The sequence below is a fragment of the Sylvia atricapilla genome, chromosome 16 (genome assembly GCF_009819655.1).
Source record: "Sylvia atricapilla isolate bSylAtr1 chromosome 16, bSylAtr1.pri, whole genome shotgun sequence".
Taxonomy (NCBI): Eukaryota; Metazoa; Chordata; class Aves; order Passeriformes; family Sylviidae; genus Sylvia; species Sylvia atricapilla.
In genome coordinates, this window is record NC_089155.1 from 9,546,594 (window position 1) to 9,567,196 (window position 20,603).

At 45.1% G+C, this 20,603-nt stretch overlaps 2 protein-coding genes across 3 annotated transcripts; both read right to left on the reverse strand.

Annotated features, from left to right (window-relative positions):
- Positions 1-608: 608 nt before the first annotated feature.
- OGFR (opioid growth factor receptor) lies at positions 609-11,306 on the reverse strand. Of its 2 annotated transcripts, XM_066330873.1 has the most exons (9): positions 11,005-11,306; positions 9,271-9,324; positions 7,386-7,430; positions 6,633-6,695; positions 6,252-6,336; positions 5,817-5,895; positions 5,295-5,361; positions 4,871-5,019; positions 609-4,071 (listed from the first exon to the last, which is right to left on the reverse strand). In XM_066330873.1, exons 1-9 carry the CDS (start codon positions 11,221-11,223, stop codon positions 2,703-2,705), a joined length of 2,130 nt encoding a protein of 709 aa, XP_066186970.1. In that variant the 5' UTR covers positions 11,224-11,306; the 3' UTR covers positions 609-2,702. The 2 variants fall into 2 exon arrangements, with proteins under 2 accessions (XP_066186970.1, XP_066186971.1); XM_066330874.1 differs by lacking the exon at positions 9,271-9,324.
- A 761-nt stretch (positions 11,307-12,067) lies between these two features.
- On the reverse strand, positions 12,068-16,947 carry MRGBP (MRG domain binding protein). Its single transcript, XM_066330875.1, has 5 exons — positions 16,716-16,947; positions 15,696-15,817; positions 15,052-15,133; positions 14,462-14,539; positions 12,068-13,440 (listed from the first exon to the last, which is right to left on the reverse strand). Exons 1-5 carry the CDS (start codon positions 16,930-16,932, stop codon positions 13,250-13,252), a joined length of 690 nt encoding a protein of 229 aa, XP_066186972.1. The 5' UTR covers positions 16,933-16,947; the 3' UTR covers positions 12,068-13,249.
- Between the last annotated feature and the right edge of the window lie 3,656 nt (positions 16,948-20,603).

Below are 20,603 nucleotides of genomic sequence, written 5' to 3' on the forward strand. Positions count from 1 at the left end.
CACAGTGACTTACAGGAATTGTTACCGCAATGACACCCCTGCTCTTGTGTTCTGAAGGAAAAAAACCCTGAACTGAAGCTCCCAAAGCCAGGCTGGGCACTGCCCTCCTGCCTGGAGCCCCAGGGGATGCTCAAAACAAGAGTCCTGCTTTGCTCTGCAGAGAGCACCACAACACCTGTGGGAGAAGAGCTGCAAAAGCAACACAAAACATTCAGAAACATCCAGACACCCCATCCCTGGAAGTGTTCAGAGCCAGGCTGGATGGGACTTTGAGCAGCCTGGTCCAGTGGAAGGTGTCCCTGGCCCTGGCAGGGAGGTTGGGCCAAGATAAACTCTGAGGTCCCTTCCAACCCAAACCATTCTGTGATTCTAGGATTTCCAAGCACATCATTAAACAAGCAGCTTGGGGAGTGTCTTTTCCCCAAAAACATTCACTGGGCACATTCTAGAGGTGGAGGAAGACTGGGCATCACCTCCACGGGGAAGCAGCAGCAGGTGTGTGCCATGGGGAGCTCAGCAGAGCACCCACTTGTTGATCTCCAGGGGGTGGATAAATACGTGGTCATATCCTACCCTCAAAGATGAAAAAATGTAAGTGGAAACTGATATGCCTTAAAGTCATGCTTTAATAGGGGAATTAAGATAACAGACTCTGTGATACAGCTCTGAGTGCTGGGAAACACCTTGTGAACTCACCACACACACCTACAGCCAAAACTAAACCTGGTAGGAGAGGGAAGGGGTTGGTTTGAGCACTCACTCCAGGCTGGGGCTCACAGTGAAATCCCATTAAAACACAAAACCAAACCTCACCATAACAAGTATAGGATCTATGCCCCAACTGAGCACATATTCACAATGAAAACTTCATTAAATAAGAAAATTACTATAAATCTGTACAAAAGCCACAATTAACAATTCTTAGGAATCTGTTAGGAAAGAATTCTCACTCAACATCTTCAAGTATTTATATCTGTAGTTAAGTGTATTCTTATTGGCTATTTAACTCCATCTGTTTTTAAGAATAAAGAAGTATTTTTAAAACATTAAAGCCTTTTTTCAGCACGTGTGGGACCATGAACATCAGATGTTAAGCTTGCAGACTTTGATTCCCACACACATATGTGGCATGCTGGATCAGAACCTGCAGTCTGGGAAGGCAAATCACCCCTCAAAATCCTTGAAAGATAAAGCTTCTTAAGAGCTGTAGCAGAAAGGAAAAACATTGACATTGCACAAGCTGCTGCATCTGCTCTCTGGCCATCTCCTACACAAATCAAACAGCACCAAAAACCTCAAAACCGAGCAAACAACCTGAGTAAACAACAAGTCCAGACCTTCAGGCTGCTGGAAACAATTTCCTCTGCTTCATGAAACAGATCCTCTGCTGTAAATTTTTAGGAGTGAAGGTGCTAAACTGTTTTAATGCTCCTTCAGACTTGGTGGAATATGGTGTGGCAGAACAGCTGAGAGGGAGGTCAGGAACACTGAGGCAGGCAAAGAGCTGGCAAGGTCTGAAAGTAAATTCTCGAGGGCTGGAAATAAACGAACCAGACAAGCATAGCCTCACCAATTAACGTTTCAATTAACTGCCCCACAAAGCCCAGTGGTTTCCAGACATGCTGCACTGGAACATGCCCTGGCTGTCTGACATTAAAGGCAAGGCAACCCTGCCCTAAGTAGGGAATGGGAATGATCTGACACATCAAACCTCACGCCATGGGCCTGCAGGGAAAAGCTCCCCACAGGCCACTGCAAATTATCAGCAAAGGCTGAAAAAAACGCACTGGGAAATATTTGTGCTGTTTTGGCAACTGAGAGATGAGGGCCTCTGAAACAGTCATGGACACAAAAATCCGTGGAAGACTATAAAGGGTCTCAAAGTGGTGGGAAAACCTGGGGAAGAGCAGTTCTAAACAGTTTTATGCAAAACCTGGAGCTTTTTCTCTTAGAAACTAGTAGGCAATTTGTAGTCTTAACTCCAGCAAGAACTACAAAGCAACATCTGTGGGGATAAAGAGAAATAATTACTCAGCACTTTGCACCTCAGAGAACAGAATTTCTACAAAAAGGTTCATACTGGCCAGAGACACATTTTGGTTAGTTTTTATCCCAGTCTAAAGCCAAACCTACTTTCCTTACAGGAGGAGAGGCATCTACATTGACATCATGTGAAACCCATATACTCATCTCTTTTAGAGAAACAGCATTTTGCCAGGAAAATCTCCTGGTAAGGTACAGCCTTTCACAATAATAAACAGAAGTTACACAGTAGTAGAAAGGCCTGGCAAATTAGGTCATGCTGTCTTATATTAAAAACCGTGTCTTTAATAAATAGTTAAGTAATTCAAACAAGGAGACAGATCAGATTTCCTCTTCTCTTTCAGTAAGGACATAACCAGAATCAAAGCAAAGTGCAAAAATCCCCGTAGCTCCAAGACAGCCCTGAACATCAGATAAAACCCAAGAACAGGACATGGCCTGTCCATGAAGATCAGTAAATGAAGTTTTCCTCTTCAGGGTAACCAAGAGCAGGATCTCAGGGAGTTTACTAGAGATGATTAAAAAACCATGGAAAAGTGAAAGTGAGATAGGGGCCAGCTGGATCATCCCAAAGGAAGTTTATTCAGTTCTCCAAGCCACCAAAGCTGGCTCCCAGCAGACAGGGCAATGCCTTCTCCACTTGCTCAGGCTTGCTGTTCTCACTCTGCTGCTCCCTGCTCTCCACCATTCTCAGAGCCTTCACCATCTTCTGGTGGAACCTCACCACTCTTTTCTTCAGGACAAGAGGGTGTCATGTTCTGCTCATGACTGTCTGGAGCTTCATTCTTGTCTGTGTCTTCTGTCTGCCCTTTTTCACCTGCCTTTTCCTGCTGTCCTACCCCACCTAGTTCACTTTTACCCCCCAGGAGTTTGCTGTTGCAGTGATGCTGATCACCCTGTGCTGAATCTCCATCTCCATTGGACTTCCAGCCATCCTTGACTGGAGCAGTGCAGTCAGTCCTGGGGAGCCTGGAAGCAGCTGGGGGTCCCACAGCCCCATCACCTGCATCACCACCACCATTTCCCTTCTCGCTTGGCACTTCCACAGCTGCATTTTTCTCACTGGCATTTTCTTTTCCAGCCTCACCATTAGCAGCAGCAGGATTTGCCTTGGCAGCAGAGGCTGAGGGCCCCATGCTCAGGTTTATGGCCAAGTTGACTGGTTTGCTTCTCAATGTTCTTTTATCAACTTTCCTGCGTTTCACAGCTGCATCTGTGGCCTCTGGTGCCACTGGCTCTTTGGTGCTTGACTCATCTTCCTTCAGTGCTTCCTGATTCTCCTCTGCCTGGGAGACTGGGTCTGAGGAGGGGACCTCTGCATCAATTGCACACTCTCCCAGATTATGGGAAATATTTTCAATATCAGCAGAGTTTTTCAACGATCCATCCCCTTTAGCATCTGCCAAATTTGCATTCAGTTTTCTCTTCTTGCTCTCCTTCGTGCAGTCATTCTCTGCTGTACCTTGCACTTCTTCAGCTTCACTTTTTAAATCCTTTTCCTCTAGCTGGGCAAATGAAGCTTCTTTCTCCTCTTCATCATCTCCTACCTTCAAAACACATTGGCTTATCTTTTCCTTTCCATGTTCATCACCCTGCAACCGGCTGCTGCTCTGTTCAGGCTGCAACTCTGCAGCATCTCCAGCTTTCTGTTCCACCTCTGGAGATTGGTTCTGATCCTTTCCCACACAGTCACCACACAGAGTGTCCAGTTTGTCCTCAGGCCTTTGGTGCAGCTGTGCCTTGGCAGAGCGGGGTCTGTACTTCTGGAGTTTGTCACGGGGCCCCCACACGAAGCTGCTCTGAGGTTTGAAGTGTTGCCAAGCGTAGTGGACGAGTCCTCTCCTCTTCTCTTTGCTTCTGACAGTGAACAGGAAGTAATCCAAGGCACTTCTCTTGACATTTGGTAATGTCTCCTCAACAAGAGTTTCTGTGAGGAAAAACTTCACCAAGTGCACTTGATAGTCTTCATATCCCATCTCCCCCAGGCACTTCAGGATGCGAGTAATCCTCAAATTGTTGTGGCTGAACCTGAAGGAAAGACATAAACAAAGCTGTCAAGGGAAAGTCTTACAAGTCACTGTGAACCTCTGGGGTATCTGCAAAATGTTTTAGCATTTACTGACTGTGAGCCATTAAAGACTACCTGACAATGCAAATGGGAGCACAGGTGGGCTTGCTTTTAAAGCACCCATTGCTGCTGTTTGCCTTCAGCAGCTCCTTCCTAACCCTCTCTGGGCTGATGGGATTCATCATCTCAGCTGCTTAGAAAGGTTTTGGCTTTCTGAATCAGCCACAAGTAGGTAAGAGCCACCATGCTGGGGCAGACACACAAGTCCTGCCCCTGACAGAGAGCCTACAGGGTAAGCCTGCAGTGTTGAGAATACAGGCATGAAAGGATGCAGGCAAAACCTCAGCACTTAAGCTAGACACAGCTGGTTTTTCCTTTTTTATAGCTGACAGACTTCGAATTGCCTTTTCTTTTGTGATTATGCCCACTCCTTTCAAGAGGTTAATATCACCAGGAAGGGTTGTTACTTACTCCACAAAACCTGCATTAATATAACAAGAGACCATTTGCAGAGCACTTTTCAAACAAGGGCTTTTACACACATTGAGGGTGCTTCATAAACAATCAGGGAACCACATGGAAAGTCTTCTATTTTGTAGCTTAACAGAATAAAAGTTAAAAATACTTTCACTAGGTAGCATTTATCAACAAAAGTCTCCGTTCCTCAATGGCTGAGGATTTTCTAGGCTTTGGCTTTTTTCTCCCCCTTCAAAGAAGTGCCTGGCTGCAGTCAATGCTCAGCAGCATCAACACACTCACCTGTTCAAGTTTTCAAATCGTTCACGCCAGTTCTCTGCCCTCTCAAGATCTCCAGTTTCTTCGTTGACCAGGTTGATCCCATAAAATCCCAGCATGAGCTTGTAAGCACGGATAAACCTGTCCATGACTTCCTTGGACTTCCTAAAGGCCTGATAACAAGACACAGCAATTATTAAAAGGTGCAACCCCCTAATTACCAAATTATGTGGAACCTGAATTATAAACAAGGGTTGATTGTATCACTAAACATTTCATTTGGTGACAGAAGACAGGTAAATGCCTCATTGTGGGTTCTGTGCACACTAAAAACCCAAGGAAACAGTGGGGAAAAAAACCTCTAGACTTCAAATGTAAGGTATTCAGGGCAAATCCTAACACCCTTCAGATCTTAAATGAAAAAAAGACAAAAGCTTAAAATAAATACCTGGATTTCTTGACAGGTGAGAGGCCTGGCACGCCAGTTCATCCCATGTTCACGTAAAGGGAACAGCCTGAAGGGAAATAAATTTTCAGGTCAGATAAGCAAAGATGACATCCAGCCCAGGGTACTCAACTTTCTAAAACCAAAAAAGATTCCAAAATTTGTGGTATCACAGGCATCTTTTGGAGAGCTCCCATTCTTATAGACACAGAAGTAGTTTTCTAGTAAATCCCTCCCATAAAAAAGCATTGTCTGCACCAATAACAAAAAAACCTTTGCTGATGTACATCTCTCTCCTTGCCTTAACTCTGTGCTCCAAGACCACAAATGACTAAGATCTATTGCCACAGTTGCACTGGAAATGTGTGTTTAAAGGACTTCCAGTGCTTTTCTTCCTGAGGGATGCAACTCAATTAACTAAAGTAATTCTGGGCCTTGTGTGAAGCTGAAATCAGGAACACAGATCCACCTGACACTTAAAAGAGGCACAGCTAGAGAAGCATTGTGTTCATGTAGATAATTTACCACTGTATGTAGGAATGGTTTTCTTCCAGAGTTTCATACTTGTCTCCCCAAGATGAAAGCAGAGTTTCAATAAACACACCTGCAAGGAAAAGGAAAAGATCAGGCAAGAAGTGATACTAAATAAAAATTAAATTTAGCCCATCAGTCACTCCACACAAGTCACTACCCAGACCCAGATATTTGCATGCAGGCATTAGCTTCTTCAACAAGACAACCAGCCAGAAGAATACCTTAGTTTTCTACCACCAGATTATTAAGGAAAATACAGCAAGAACATTTTAAAATTGACATTGTTGGTGGGTTTTTGTTTGGTTTGGGTGGTGGTTTTGGTTGGTTGCTTGGTTTAGTTTTTTATTGTCTCACATGGAGGAAATGACTCTTTCATCAACCACCTGCAGTAGATGGCATCAAACAGCCAACACACAAGCTACTCACCATGGGGCACAAAAGCAATCTCATTTTTATAAAAGCTCAAGTTCCACATCTCTTCTTCCTCCTCATTCTCTGGTTCTTTCAAATCCTGGAGATGAGAACAAGAAATGAACAAGCAGCAACCTTTTATAAGGCAGTAATCACTCCAACACTTCTCCTTGCTTTCCTTCATATTCCCTACACATTTCAAGCTAAATCCTCAAAACGTGCTTTGGAAGGAGCAGCTTGTTTCTGATGCACCCACACACACATCATCCCTTCCCCCTCACAAATGAATCCCTGGAAGGTGCTGAGCCTGTAAATGCAAAGGCAGAAGGGTGCTCCCAAATGCAGGCAGTGTTCCTGAAGGCAGGAGTGGTGAGGAGCAGCCCCAGGAGCACGTACTGGGTAATGGTTTCTGTATCTCTGCAGGTCTCTCGCCGCAGTCCAGTTGCGCCTCCCGCTGCACTGGAGAGAAGAGACAGAGCAGAGATTCACAATAAAATCACCTTCTCCAAAATGAAATAAAATAAAATAATGCCCTGACTGAATTCAGCACCTCCCACAAGTTCCCCTGCGTGTGCCCTACACTCTGCACTCCCAAAACCAACCAGTCTGGAGCTGAAGTTATTTCTCTGCATTCCTGAAGACAAATTTGAACCAAGAGAAGGCAACACCATCTCCTGTAACCAAAATGCTTCTTTTTCCTTCTCATCTTATTAATCAAGGTTTTTAAGTTTTATGTGAATCTTTATCCCACTTGGGTTTGCCAGTGGAAAAGACTAGAAGAATCTGGAGATCCCAAATATGAAAATGTCATTGTTTTTCCTTAACTCAAAGGTCTGAAAACAAGACATGCCTCTGAGTTGCTATAAACTGTAATGAAGACAGAGGCTAGACTTTCAAATTGTCAAATTTAGGATGCAGAAATATCCCTTGAATTCAAGATTCTCATTCCCTGTAGACCTAGCTGAAATACAGTTTTTCTTCATCTTTGCTTTATGCTCAAGATCAGCCTTGCTGATTTAAACAGTGGACAGCAACAATGCCACATGGTCACATTAGATATTTATTTTACTGGACTTCTCTTCCAATCATAATCTTCATTATTAGCCATCTTTCCATGTAAAAAAAAAAAAAAAATTCTGTCAAGCCTACCTGAAAACCCCTCCAAGACAGCAGTGAGGAATTTGAGCTTTGATCCTGAAAAGAAAAAGCATTTAGCTGAAACATTCTAAAACCAAACTTCACTAAGAAAATAAAAAATAGATACAAAATGAGAATACCCACAGCAGTGACTCATAGGATGCCTATTAGTTGCCAAGTGACAGATTTACCTAGTTACAGCTGAATTCACTGTATTTTATGCATAATTCAAATTGCTACAGAGAAAAACCTGTGGTGCCACATGAACAGGCACCAGGTTCTCATCACAGATGTGCTAAATTCATTCCAAGTGTCACATTTAGACAGAATTCACAAAGAACAGCTTCATTTTCTCCTCTGAAGTTCATGGAAATAAAAGTTGCAACTATGACTTAGTTTAAAGTGCATTTTAATTGAAATATATACATATTCATTTCTACATTTGATTACCTCAATGATAAGGGATTTTGTTACACTTCACAGGCAACACAGACAGGTTTAATCTTGCTGAGTGCCAAACCATCTTATCCCAAACCATGACAGCATTTTACAGTGTTCTGTGAATTGAGAACCACCAAAAGGAACAAGACTGCTCATGAATAAAGGGCACTCAAAGCACAGCACAGCCAGAGGGTTCAATGCCAGGCCACAGAGAGAACAGGGAAGTTGGGAAATGGGGGTAAGATGTGCAGAGTCTTGCAAAACAAGCATTAAAAGAAATTTAGAAGAAAGAAGCAGCAAAAACTCCCCCAAGTTACTTCATAATCTCATTTGGTATTTCTTAACATCACACGCACAGAGAAAAATAAAACCACTTTCTAACAAACACTGATCACTAATTCATTAATTATTAAGGCGGGAATTGCTTTACATTTGTAACACCTTGCTGTCATGAAGTCACCCATTCAGCTGCTCTGATGACACTTATGTGGGACTAATAACAATTTTGTTTCCAATTACCAAATAACCCCAGAAATCCTTGACATTTAAGGTTCTACAGTAACATCCCTGAACACAGTCAGGTGGGACAGGAGAACAGCAGACTGGGTCCAACTTAGAAAGAGAACTGGTTTGCTGAGGAATCAGTGCAGATACAGAGACAGATGCAATGCCACAGTGTAAGGGACTGTAAAAGACTTTTCAGAAGGAAGCCAGATCCACAGAAAAAAAATCTGGTGCACATTAACCCAGAGAACAAGATGGAGAAGCAAAGAAAGCAAAACTCAGCTTTGCTCCTCCAAGCAGGTGTTGTTCCTGGGTCTCTACAAACTTCCAACTTAAGGCCTTTCTTTCCAGGTAAGAAACACAAACCAAACAGCAAGGCTGAAACTTCCCTGTAGAAATCAAACACCTTTTTTGTCTCACAGCAAAACTAAGTGGGTTTCACACTCCAAACCTGCATCACACCAGGCAGAACGTGCACTGCTGTAGGAAGAGCAAAGGAAGCAGAGAACACAGCCAGGAGAAGGTGACAGAAGGAGGATCTGGCTGAGAAATCAGCTGGAGAGCTGCTGCAACCAAAAGGGATGTGGATTGTGAACATGGCACAGAAACAAGGAAGATAAGAGTCCAGAAGAGTGGTGGAAACCTTTTGTTGATGGAGATTTAGGAGAAGGCAGGACCATGGGGTTTGTTATTAAAACAGCTGATCATGAGCTCCAGGTGTTACAGCAGCCTCAGAGGGAACTTCTTAAAAGGAACACAACCTCCAAAGTTTTCAGAGCTTGCTGGTAGAAGCTGAAGGCACTGAAATGCAAAACAGCTGGAAAGACACACCTGCAGGAACTTCAGGCCATGAACACCCACAGAGACACAAGCGAAATGCAAAGATAGAAGCAGAATTTTAAGTTTGTTTTGAAAGGGTGCAATGAAAATAACAATAAAAAAAAAATCTAACCTCAGTATCAAAGAAAGACATTAGCTGCTTCAGGCAGAAAGAATACCATCTAGGCTGAGGGGAAAAGAATGAGAATTAGTGTAAAATAAGGAAAAGTAGGAACAAGTTTGGGAAATTGATTTATGCCTTTGACAGGCTGCAAAGGCATAAATGGCTAGCAGAAGATTCACTGCTGCTTCTTTGTGCATTCACTCTCAGTGCCCTCACAATTTTTGGGGCACTGCCAGACAGAGGTGACTACACATTCACCACCGAAGGAAGAGCTCCTATTCAAAAATGTAGAATAATATTCCAGGGGCTGTAACTCTCAGGGACAACAACATCCTCCTTTGTAAGGCAAAGCTGGAAAAGTCCACTCACTGGAGTGAAAAAACAGTCCTGCTTTTACAGTTGTCACCATCCAGAGTTGCTCTAAGGAAATAAAAAAGAACCTGAAGAACAAACACATTCAGACAGAATAATGAGGATTCTCTGGAGTTATTAGAACTTGTGAACTCCAGCCATGTACAAAAGAAAAGCTGATAGGGCGCACTCAAACAGTGCAACAAACTTGTAAGGAAATCTCTGCCTCTTCCCTGCACAATTACAGCTATTCCACCCTAAGGACCTTTGGCCTTTCCCAGATCTATGTGCACAGAGAATTTATTTTTCTCTCAAAAGTGGTTATTTCCATACTTGAACGCTTGTTAAGCAAAAAAAAGAAAGCTTAATATTAAGCTATTTTAAAAGTCTATTCATTACCTGCCTATTTATACTCTAAAGGACAAGGGGCTGAAATGAAACTCGAAGGGAAGGAGTGGTTTCCCTTTCCCCGAAAGAGGAGGAGTTAAAGGACTGGAGTGTTTCACCTGACAGAGGAAGTACTGAAAAGCAAAAAGGTGTATTAACCACAGCAGTTCTGGAGAAGAAATTACTGACACCCAATGTCAACCTGAAAAACGCTGATGCTATAAACAGAAACCTCAGGTAAGACTAACAAATTTCCTTTATCAAATAAACATTATTTTAAGGCACCAGAAACAAGTGCTCGTTTTTTGCAGCACCTTGCTCAAAACTGCACACGTACCTCTAGTTTTTAAAACACACCATTTTTTTTGGTTTTTAAAGTTACTCTACACACACTCCCTAAGAAATAAAACATGTCTACGAGAAAAAAAGAGTTGCAGCTCATTTTTAAAACTGAGCAGATGTTATGTAATGGATTTTTACTGATGGCATGAAAGGGAAGGCCATCATACAAAGCTGAGGATACCACCCAAAAACTTAAAAGAACATCACTGCCATAATGTCAAATCCATAGCCAAGAGCGGTGGTGAACAGGCAGGTGCCACACACAGCACAGAACCTGTATTTGTGGGATAAAGTACCCACATCATGGGGAATGGTGGGGGAAAACAAATTAAACCCCAGCTCATGGCAATGTAGTGGATGTTGAGGAGTCACCAAGTGACAGAGAGCACCGCTGTAAGCCCCTCTCCTCCAGGGGGATTTGTTTCCTCAGGACGAGCACACATTCCGTGCCGATGATGGCCCGAGGCCGCGGTGCCCGGGCCGGCACGGAGCTCGGCGTTCGCTGCCCGGCAGCGGCTCCGCACGGGGGAACGGCCGGGAATGGCCGGGGAGGGAAAGGAAAGGGGCTCCGGCTGCCGGGCCCCGGCAGGAAGGGCTGGAAGGGCTCCCCTGACACCGGCCCGCCCCGCAGGCTCCGCTCTGTGGCCGTGGCCCCACACGCACCTGGCCGTGCCGGCAGCCCCGCGTTTGGCCCTGCCCCGGCTGCTCCCCCGCATCCTCCGGCTCCTCCGCCGCCGCTGCCTCCGCCTCGCCTCCGCCGCCATCCTCCTCCTCCTCCTCGTCGTCCTCCTCCTCCCCCTCCCAGGTGGAGTCGTACTTCCAGAGGTTCGCCTCGTCCTCCGCCTCGTCCTCCTCCGCCCTGAGGGCGAACCAGGCCGCCATGGGAGGGCGAAGAGAAAGGGAAAGCGAAAGGGACCGGGATGTGGCGGCGGGACCGCCCGCCCGAGCGCACAAAGCCCGGGCACGTGTGGGGGGGACCGAGGGACGGAAGCGCGTGCACGCCCCGCCCCCTTCCTGCGCCGCCGCGTCCCATTGGCCGCCGCCCGCGCGGGCCGTGCGCCCGCCCGCACCGCGCCCGAGGGGTCCGACAGCAACCGGGATAACGGGACAGAATTCCCGGCCTCCGACAGCAACCGGGATAACGGGACAGAATTCCCGGCCTCCGACAGCAACCGGGGTAACGGGACAGAATTCCCGGCCTCCGACAGCAATCGGGGTAACGGGACAGAATTCCCGGCCTCCGACAGCAAACGGGATAAAATAACAGAATTCCCGGCCTCATACAGCACAAGGGATAACAGAAGAACATTCCCAGAGCCAACACTCTGAAAGCCAAAGGGGGCAGCGAACGGCTGCGCCAGGGGAAGTTAAAGCGTTTACATTTGTAGATACCCAATTACGCATCCAAACAATTCCTAAAAAATGTGCGTTGCTGGATGACCGTGAAATCGCCAAGTGGTTGGTGCTCAGTGGTTGCACCCGTACACACTATTGTCAACATATTTCTGCTTTAATATAAATATTTCATTGCTAGAGCAAAAATTTTTTATTAGAATCCGATGGATAGAGGGATTTGTCCACAGCACTATCAGACTTGAGAGTTACAAAATCTGCACTTTATGGCCAAAATCTATGTAGATCATGACAAAGTAACCAGCATTTTAATGCTAAATTACTTTCAAAATAAGTTGGGCCAGATTTTAATCAAGTCACACAACAACTGCTATTTAGTAAAATAAAAACAAGTCTAATTTATTCTTTGTATAAAACAAGAGAAGCAAATTAGGCAGACAAGAACTTGGCTATGTACCTAGAATGAAACAAAAAAATGAAGACTCCTAGTGCCTCACCTTGAAGGCAATACTGAGAGATCAAGATGTAATTCTTCTTTTTATTAACTGATAGTTAATATAGTGAAACAAATTCAGTACCATTTTATCCTGCTTCATTCACCTGCTTCATTTAGCAGGTGTTTGTAGACTGCGATCCATCTTTTGACAACACAAAAATAGTAACTTCATCAAATCTCAATGTTCTGGCATATAAAAGATAAGCATTACAATATCAGCAAGATTCTTCAGTTGTAGAACGAAACGAACATTTTGGAAAACCAGTTTCATTCACATCTACTAAAACTGCTTTAAAAAAATAATTAAGTACAAACCCCACTGTCATACACTACCGTATTACAAATGGATGAAGCAACACCTCCACATTTATGCACAGCTCAGCTGATCCCTTAAAAAACCATGTCTCATCACCAGGTACTTTATTTAGGACACTTATTAATTATTTGGGCTAGGGCCATTACAATTTTCACTGTACTTATGGCTGAAAAACGTTCCATCAAAAAGAGTGAAATGAGGTTTCCTCCAGCAAAGAGAGCAACAGAACACTTCAAATGCAGTGGTTATCTGCATTCAAAAGAATTTTAGTTTTACTGAACCAACAAATTGAGACATTTGATACAAATGGAAGGGAAATGGCCAAACATTACCCACCAATGGTCTGCAGTACAGACAGCAAAGGCAGAAAAAGCAATCCCACGTGTACAGAAATCACCTCTGCTCTCGATGGTGCAAGGCCCCGTGCCCCATGGGGCACTCCTTCCCCCGAGCTGTGCTGACACAGAGTGTGTTGCTGGGTTGAAATGCAGCCCTGGCACTGTCACCCCCACCCTCCCCAGTGCCAGCTTTGTCCCCAGGCTCCCCGGGAAGGTGGCAGCTCCTCCTGGGCCAGCTGCCCAGGAAACACCCCGGGAGAGACGAAGCCAATGCGCAGCTTCCTCAAATACTGGCTCAGGTGTCTTTTACTTCCTCCAAAAGTTTATGTGTGGAGCCACTGTGCTGCTCCTTGTTTTTTTCCTGCTCCCTCCTCCCATCCCAGAGTCTGGCAGGGCTCCTCAGCTCTACGTCCTGCGTCGTTTGGCGGCGCTGGGACTCGAGGGGTTGCTGTTGGCATTTAGAACCTTCTCGGTGACTCTGTTGCGCTTCCTCTTATCAGACCCTTCTTTGGATCCAGGATCTGATGAAGTTTTCTCTTTCTCTTTGCTGCTTGGCTTTTCAGCTGTTTTTGCTAAACTTCCAGAGGGTGCAAAAACTGAAATAGGACCAAAGTAATGATTCCAGATCAGAGTCATACACATAGGCAAACAAGAGTGATATCAAACTTCTTTATATTCCATAAAACTTCTCAAAACAATCGACTCTCAAGCATACTTGTCCATCATTTAAGTCTTACTTTCAGTTCTAAAGGAAAAATCTCTGAGAAAGGCACATCTTGCTTTTATTATTTGCTTTAAAGACAGGCATATATTTTGACAGGCTAAAAATCAAACTCATTAAGTGGAATCAAACAGCACTTAATATTAAAATAATTAAAATGAACACTTACAGAAACAGAGGACCAATCTATGGAATTTATAATCAGCAGCAGTCATTACATTTGGTACCATAGATAATGTTAAAACTGAACACCCAAAATTTTAATATATTTTAAAATACATTTTAGATCTTTTATTACAGTCTTTAAACACCACTTACTCAGTGATATAAATATGATGAAATTATATACTTAGCATTGGCTTGGTCTGTTAAGATAAATAGCAGGATCTCTACTGTTCACATTGACTTGTTCTACAGCAAAGTGTTAAGAAAACAAGCCTTTTATTTAAAAGCAGCAAGATAATGAGAATAAAATAAAATAAGCACTCTGCCCACCTTCCCATTTCAGCACGCAATTTTACAGTCTCTGTTTGTTTTATTTCCCCCATGACTACAAAGTTCCCAACACAGAGCATTTAAGTTCAAAAAAATCAGACTCAGCTTTCTTCCAGAGATCCTTCAAACTCCCAGGGGTTTGTCAAGTACATATTAAAGCAAAAAATCTCCAAAGCTATACAACTTTGTACAGATGAGTTAGGAGGAAAGATGAAATCTTTTCAATAAGCAGCTGCTTACTCTGTGCACTCTCAAATTAGTCAAGTTCTTAGCACGAGCACAGGCTAAGTCTGAGTACAAATCCCAAAGTACACTGCATTGGCATTTACATTTTAACATTAATTTCTCAATTACAGTTGGGTTTTAATCTCGTATTACACAGTAGAGAGTTACAAAATTACCTTCTTCAGGACCTGCATGCGTTTCCATCTCTTCTTTTAAAATTTCCTCTTTCACTTCTTCTTCCATCATTACTTTTCCTACAGAAAGGATTGTTAGCAATGGTTAGATGGTTTTAAAGAACCACGTGGATTTTTTCCAGATTAGTAGCCTCTGCATATCTGTATGTTTGCAAATATTCCATGCAACATTCAGCAGTAATTCGGTGTCAAGAAATTATTATTAACATGAGAAAGTGAAATGCTAAACAGGCAAAACATATTGCAGTGTACATAATATCTGTATTAGGATTTTACACTGAATTTTAATGTAAAGTTGAGTGTACCAAGTTATTGAGAAGCATTCCACTGAAGTTTAAAATATCCCAAGTAGGTCCTTTGGCAGGTGCTTGAACTTCCTGGTTCCTACTTCGGATAACACACATCAGCTAAATTTCAAAATCCAGCTCTCGCTGCTCAAACTGAGATTTCTGTCAAACTCCTGCACATTTTTATTAGATTTGACAATAGAAGCTTTTTTGAGGGGAGTTTTGTTAAAGATTCTGAGATGAGATTAAAGCAACCAAGAATCAGAGACTGCAATCACATCTCACCTTCTCTCACTTCTTGAATCATTTCGTCAGGAAGAGCAAAATTCTTCTCTATATTAGGGAATGGAAGAATCTCAGATTCATGCTTAGAAAGAAAAGAAGGATCTCTGTGAGTGACTGGTAAAGACTTTAATTTGAATTTTGACATGCAATCTCAAGTTCTATTTTACATGCAATTAAGAGCTAAATAATTTTTAACATGGCACTTCAGATGTTAGAGAATCAGGAGGCTTCTGAGATCAAACTGATTACTGAGGTCAGGATATCTGAGATCACAACTCATGATTATTTGAGATCATTTTTAGAACCCAAACATAGCAAATTCTTATGTAAACACATGGATAACTTTCTCATTTGACTCTTATGTATGTATCTAAACATTTTCTGGATCAGCATTTAAGCCACCTTAATAAAAAAAGTCAGAACATGGTATCAAAAAAACAAACCGACCCCAAAACCCTCACAAGCCACTGCAGGTTTTATTGTTTCCTATTTAATTTATTTTTATTCAGGGGAAACCCCACCAACTCACTGGAATGACACATAATTGTAAGTACCATGAAAGGTACAACAGGCCCAGTGATTTTGCCTGTCAAAACTTCTGAACTCCATGAAACCATGTGGCAGCACCAACCCTTTATACTCACAAGAGCCTGCATATCATACATGGTGCTCAGATGGTCCCAGATCACTTTGGATGAGATCTGCCGTCCGATATTCTGGCTGAACTTATCCCGGATGCAAATCATGTGGAAATGGCGATTCACACCTGGGGGAAGAAGCCAGTGCAATTTTATTTACGATATTTAGAGATATAAAGAAATTTATTTATTCACTTATGAATTAAAAAAAGCCATGTTGTTACAAGGAGAGACACATACATTACAGGGAGGACAGCTGGGCAGGCTGTTCTTTCACCCTGCACTGTAGGTGCTATTCCCTAGGGAACTGAGGGTGCCCCAGTGGGTAATTCTGACACACAGAGCTTTTAGAGGGGCTCTGTGAGAAACATCCCGAGGAAAGTGCAGAGTGCTGTGTCCAATTCTGGGCTCCTGGAGTACAAAAGGGACACAGAGCTCCTGCTGCAGGTCCACGGAGGGCAGCGGAGATGAAGGAACTGGAGCATTTCTGACAGCGAACGGCGGAGGGAGCTGGGCCCGTTCAGTCTCCAAAAGAGATGTCTAAGGTGTCAGCATTTATGTATATCTAACGAGGGGTGCCAAGAGGACGGATCCAGGCTCTGCTCGGTGGTGCAGAGCAATAGGACACAAAGCAACGGGCACAAAGTGATGCACAGGAAGCTCCACCTGAATACGTGGAAAAACTTCTTTAGTGCGAGCACTGGAACGCACTGCCCAGAGAGGCGGTGGAGTCTCCCTCCCTTGGAGATATTCCGGAACGGCCTGGACACAGCCCTGCGCTCCGGGATGACCCTAATGCCTAAGCAGACGGGTTCCCTGCAGCGTGACCCGCTCTGTGATGCTGTGGCAGGCGCTCACACGGCGGCTCAGCGGCCCGGCCGGGCCCGGCGCTGCCTCTGTCCCTGCCACAGGCCCCGCCGCAGCCCCGCGGCCCCGGCCGGCTGCAGAGCGGGCCCGGAGCCTCCCGGGAGCCCCCGCCCGGCCCCGCTCCCGGCCCCGCTCCCGGAGGCCGCGGCCCGCGCTCACCTACGGGCTTGTGGCCCAGCATGGCGTGGAACAGGCACACCTCCACCTCCGGGCTCCACACCACCGCCGCCTCCTCCGCCGGCGCGCCCGCCTCCGGCCCGGCCGCCGCCGCCGCGGCTGCAACAGCGGCGGCGACCGCCGCGGCCGCCCCGGGCCCGGCCGCGGGCAGCGGCGGCTTCTCCACGGCGGCGGCCGAGCCGCCCTCCGCCTCGCTCATCCCCGCCGCGCCGCGCCCGCAGCGGCTCCTGCCGGCCGGGAGCCGGGCACTGCCGCGCCGGGGCCGGGCCTGGGGCGGGGGAGCCTCGGCGGGGCCCCGCCGGCTCCGGGCGTCCCTCCGGACACGGCGGCTTCCCCGCGCCGGCAGCGCCACAGGCGGCAGCGGAGCGGCGGCAGCCGGCCCCGAGCGCGGGGCGAGGCCCCGGCTCTGCCCGGGAACAGCCTCGTGGCCTTCTGGGAACAGCTCCGGGGACATGGCCGGCCTCTGGAGTGTCTTTTGAGGCTCTGAGGAGGGGCACGGCGATGGTTCTGGGGCTGTGGGGAGGGCCTTATGGGGCATAGTCCTGGTTGTGGGGCTGTGGGGAGGGCCTTATGGGGCACGGGGATGATTCTGGGGCTGTGGGGAGGGCCTTAGGGGGCACGGGGATGGTTCTGGGGCTGTGGGGAGGGCCTTACGGGGCACGGTGATGGTTGTGGGGCTGTGGGGAGGGCCTTACGGGGCACGGTGATGGTTGTGGGGAGGGCCTTATGGGGCACGGTCGTGGTTCTGGGGCTCTGGGGAGGGCCTTACGGAGCACGGTGATGGTTCTGGGGCTCTGGGGAGGGCCTTACGGGGCACGGTGATGTTCCTGGGGCTCTGGGGCCACTCGTGGTGGCAGCAGGACGCTGCCATCCCAATGGGCTCCGCAGGCTCTGCCCTGCATTTTGAGCTCCCTGGGGCTGCGGTGTGGGCACCAGGGAGGTCACAGCCAGGCTGAGGGCAGGCTCTGCTGAGACATTAGTTTTGAAAGAATGAAGGACTTTAGTTAAAGTAGATATTGCTGAGGTAAGATAGATAAACTTCCCTTTGTTAGCAGAAGCTGTATTTAAAGAACTGATAAACCAGGAGGCCTGTCAACTTATGTTTGTGTTTTCTGACTAATCAATAGACTCCAAGAATACAATATAATCATAAATCAGATAGTTTTGGGAAAACTGGATCTAGTTGTCACACAACACTAAAAGGTTAAAAAGTCAAAGTGAGGAAGGCCCATCTCACTTCATAACTTTGAGACCCTGCTCCATAAGAAGAACCACCGACCCATTTCAAAGAACAAACTACACATGCTTAATTGCTTTTTGGCTGATTACCAAACAAAGTGGGGAATGGGATGTACCAGAGTTACGAATAGGCATTTGTGTTTTGGGTGTTCAATACTCCTGTAGATAAAAAGACCCTGTGATCATCTGTGAATTGTGGTGTTATTTGGGAGCTATCCTGCACACTGCCTGGCGTCATAATAAACATACACTTTGTAACTTCGAACTGTTAGAGAGTCTTTGTCCCTCGTAGTTGGATATCGGTATTAGATCGATATCCTTATTTTTTAATAAATCACTGCTGCCTGGGAAGCCTCGGCCACCCCAGGACTTACCCTGTTGGTCTGTGAAGTCTTGGCCAGTTCAGCATTTGCCATCGTGGCCTCGTCTGGCCAAAGAGCTGCCACAGTGGAAGGATGTTCCAAGCACTGCAACCCCCCTGACCACTTCTCCTTGCCACAACAAGATTGTTTTATATCAAATACCAACCTGGCATTGGTGATTAACAAATAACTGTGCCTGGCTTGGTTACAAAATGCAGAACTTACGAGCTTTGCCCATCATTTAAGACCTAAAAAAAGTTAAAATCGTTTGGGAAGAGAGAGAATGTATCATTCCCTCAGAGATAAGGAGGTTTTGCCTCGTTAGGTATAATTAGACACACAGGCATGAGATAGGACTGCTGTTGCTTAGGTGATAGGGTTTTCCAATTGCTCACTCCTCGCTTGAAGATTTAATCAATTTTTTGACATTAAAAGTATTTCAACAGCAAATAACAATCACATCATATGCAAGGAATGAGTGTTCTGAGTGAATAATAAAGCAGTGGGGGCAAACACAAGCGGAGACATTATTTTAATGAAAATTACCCAAATAATAAAAAAGCAGGAAGGGAAAGATGCAATTTTCTGAAATTGAACTTTCCATACCTGTTCATACCCAAAGAGCTGACTTGTATCATCATTTTGGGTTTGATGTAATCAATACCCCAAAGAGGTTAATCCAGCATTAAATAAACATTTGAAATGAGTTCAACCCCAAACCTCCCGTGTGAAGCCTTAGGAAGTTTGGTAGTGTGAATCCTAGATGTGGATGCCTGGGTACAAATCCTGTTCTCCAGCGTGGTTCAGTCTGGCCTCTTGGAATGGAAAGGATTCTGTGGCTCCAGTCTGGCTCACAAGCTGTTGAAGTTCTCCAGGAACAGCTTTCTGTGAGAGCTCCAGAGAGACAAGAGATCTTGCTGGTACGACTTCTTTTGCATCAAGACTACAGGAATCTCAGAAATGTTCCTTCTGCCTGCTGTCAGCACTCTGTACTTGTGTCCTGGCTCTGCTGGACCTGCCTTCACACTAGCTCAGGCTTCACACTGATCTCCTCGTTTTGAGCCAAAATTACCTTTCAACAGGACTGTGCCAATCTCAAACACAAGCCCTCATGTTTTTGCAGTTAAGGCCAGCCCTAAATCTCAGCCCTGTTTAATCTCTCAGTATTTATTTGATCTCTGCTGCTGCCTAGCTTTCAGCTGCTACTGAGAGAAAGGGTTATGATTTCCTGTGATGGCTGCACAGCAGGAGGAGATGAGTTGCTGAACAACTAAATCCCTGTTTTCATACGTGTTTCTAAGGCATGGAAAAATGAGGGGAGCAAGAAAAGCAAATAAATTTCAGAGTATAATTGTTTTCCCCTGTAGAACAGTTTTCAAAGTTTTGCAGGAATAACTTATTTTTTAAGCCTGTGTGAGACACTGAGTTTCAGCACTCTCATCTCTGTCACATTAATGCTCCTACTTAAAGATATCAAGAGGGAATATCTGTGTCAACTCAGACAGCAATTTTTATGTCACTAAGTTCTGATGGCTAAAAAAAGTTACATGTGAAACTGAATATGAAAAAACCTATGTCTACCTCTGAAAACGCAATGGCATCTGAAAACAATTCAATTCAGTAGAATGATATTAATGCAATAGGAGCAGTATGTGCATAAAGTGGCTGCTGTTTTGTTTCAATCACAAATAATTACATTTCCCCATGTCTAAATTCCCTTGTCACGTTCAATGCCTCTAGGAAACATATGGGAGCCTATAATAATGCCATGTACAGCCTCCACCTGGATCTTGACCAGAGTTTAATTTTTCCCTCATTAAATTTGACTGTTTTGTTGGGTTTTTTTCAGTCACCAAACAGATTTTTCAGAAAAATTTACACTTCTCTTATTCAACTTTAAATCGTACTTTTAGGTTTAAGCAGATACCGGCTGTGTAAGATGTGCATGATTTTATTCCTTTCTTTTTCTTCCTACTCTTTAGGCTGGTTTCAGCCTTAAAACCTGGTTGTTGTGTCACCTAAGGGTGCTGAGCCCTTGGCTGGATCAGTGTTTCCCCCCCAGAAGATGACCAGAAATTGCCTAAGACTTTGCAACAACTGAGAAATCTGGCATTTGGCATTCTCCCTAGAAGCGTTGGATTTCTGGGATAAGCAATATGGCTACAACTATTTCTGTCATTATTTTAGAACACCATGTGCTAGTGCCCTTAACAAAGAAAAAAATTTCATTCCAAATCCTGTAATTTTTGGTGTGCCTCATGAACATTTG

Excerpts from the sequence above, each read along its gene's own strand:
- MRGBP (XM_066330875.1), bottom strand. The coding sequence starts at position 16,932 with ATGAGCGAGGCGGAGGGCGGCTCGGCCGCCGCCGTGGAGAAGCCGCCG. Across the intron at positions 15,818-16,715 it reads GCTGGGCCACAAGCCCGTAG|GTGTGAATCGCCATTTCCAC; the intron begins GTGAGCGCGGGC and ends TTCTTCCCCCAG. Across the intron at positions 14,540-15,051 it reads GATTCAAGAAGTGAGAGAAG|GAAAAGTAATGATGGAAGAA; the intron begins GTGAGATGTGAT and ends TCCTTTCTGTAG.
- OGFR (XM_066330873.1), bottom strand. The coding sequence starts at position 11,223 with ATGGCGGCCTGGTTCGCCCTCAGGGCGGAGGAGGACGAGGCGGAGGAC. Across the intron at positions 6,696-7,385 it reads TGTCTTGGAGGGGTTTTCAG|TGCAGCGGGAGGCGCAACTG; the intron begins GTAGGCTTGACA and ends TCTTCTCTCCAG. Across the intron at positions 6,337-6,632 it reads GATACAGAAACCATTACCCA|GATTTGAAAGAACCAGAGAA; the intron begins GTACGTGCTCCT and ends TCTCATCTCCAG.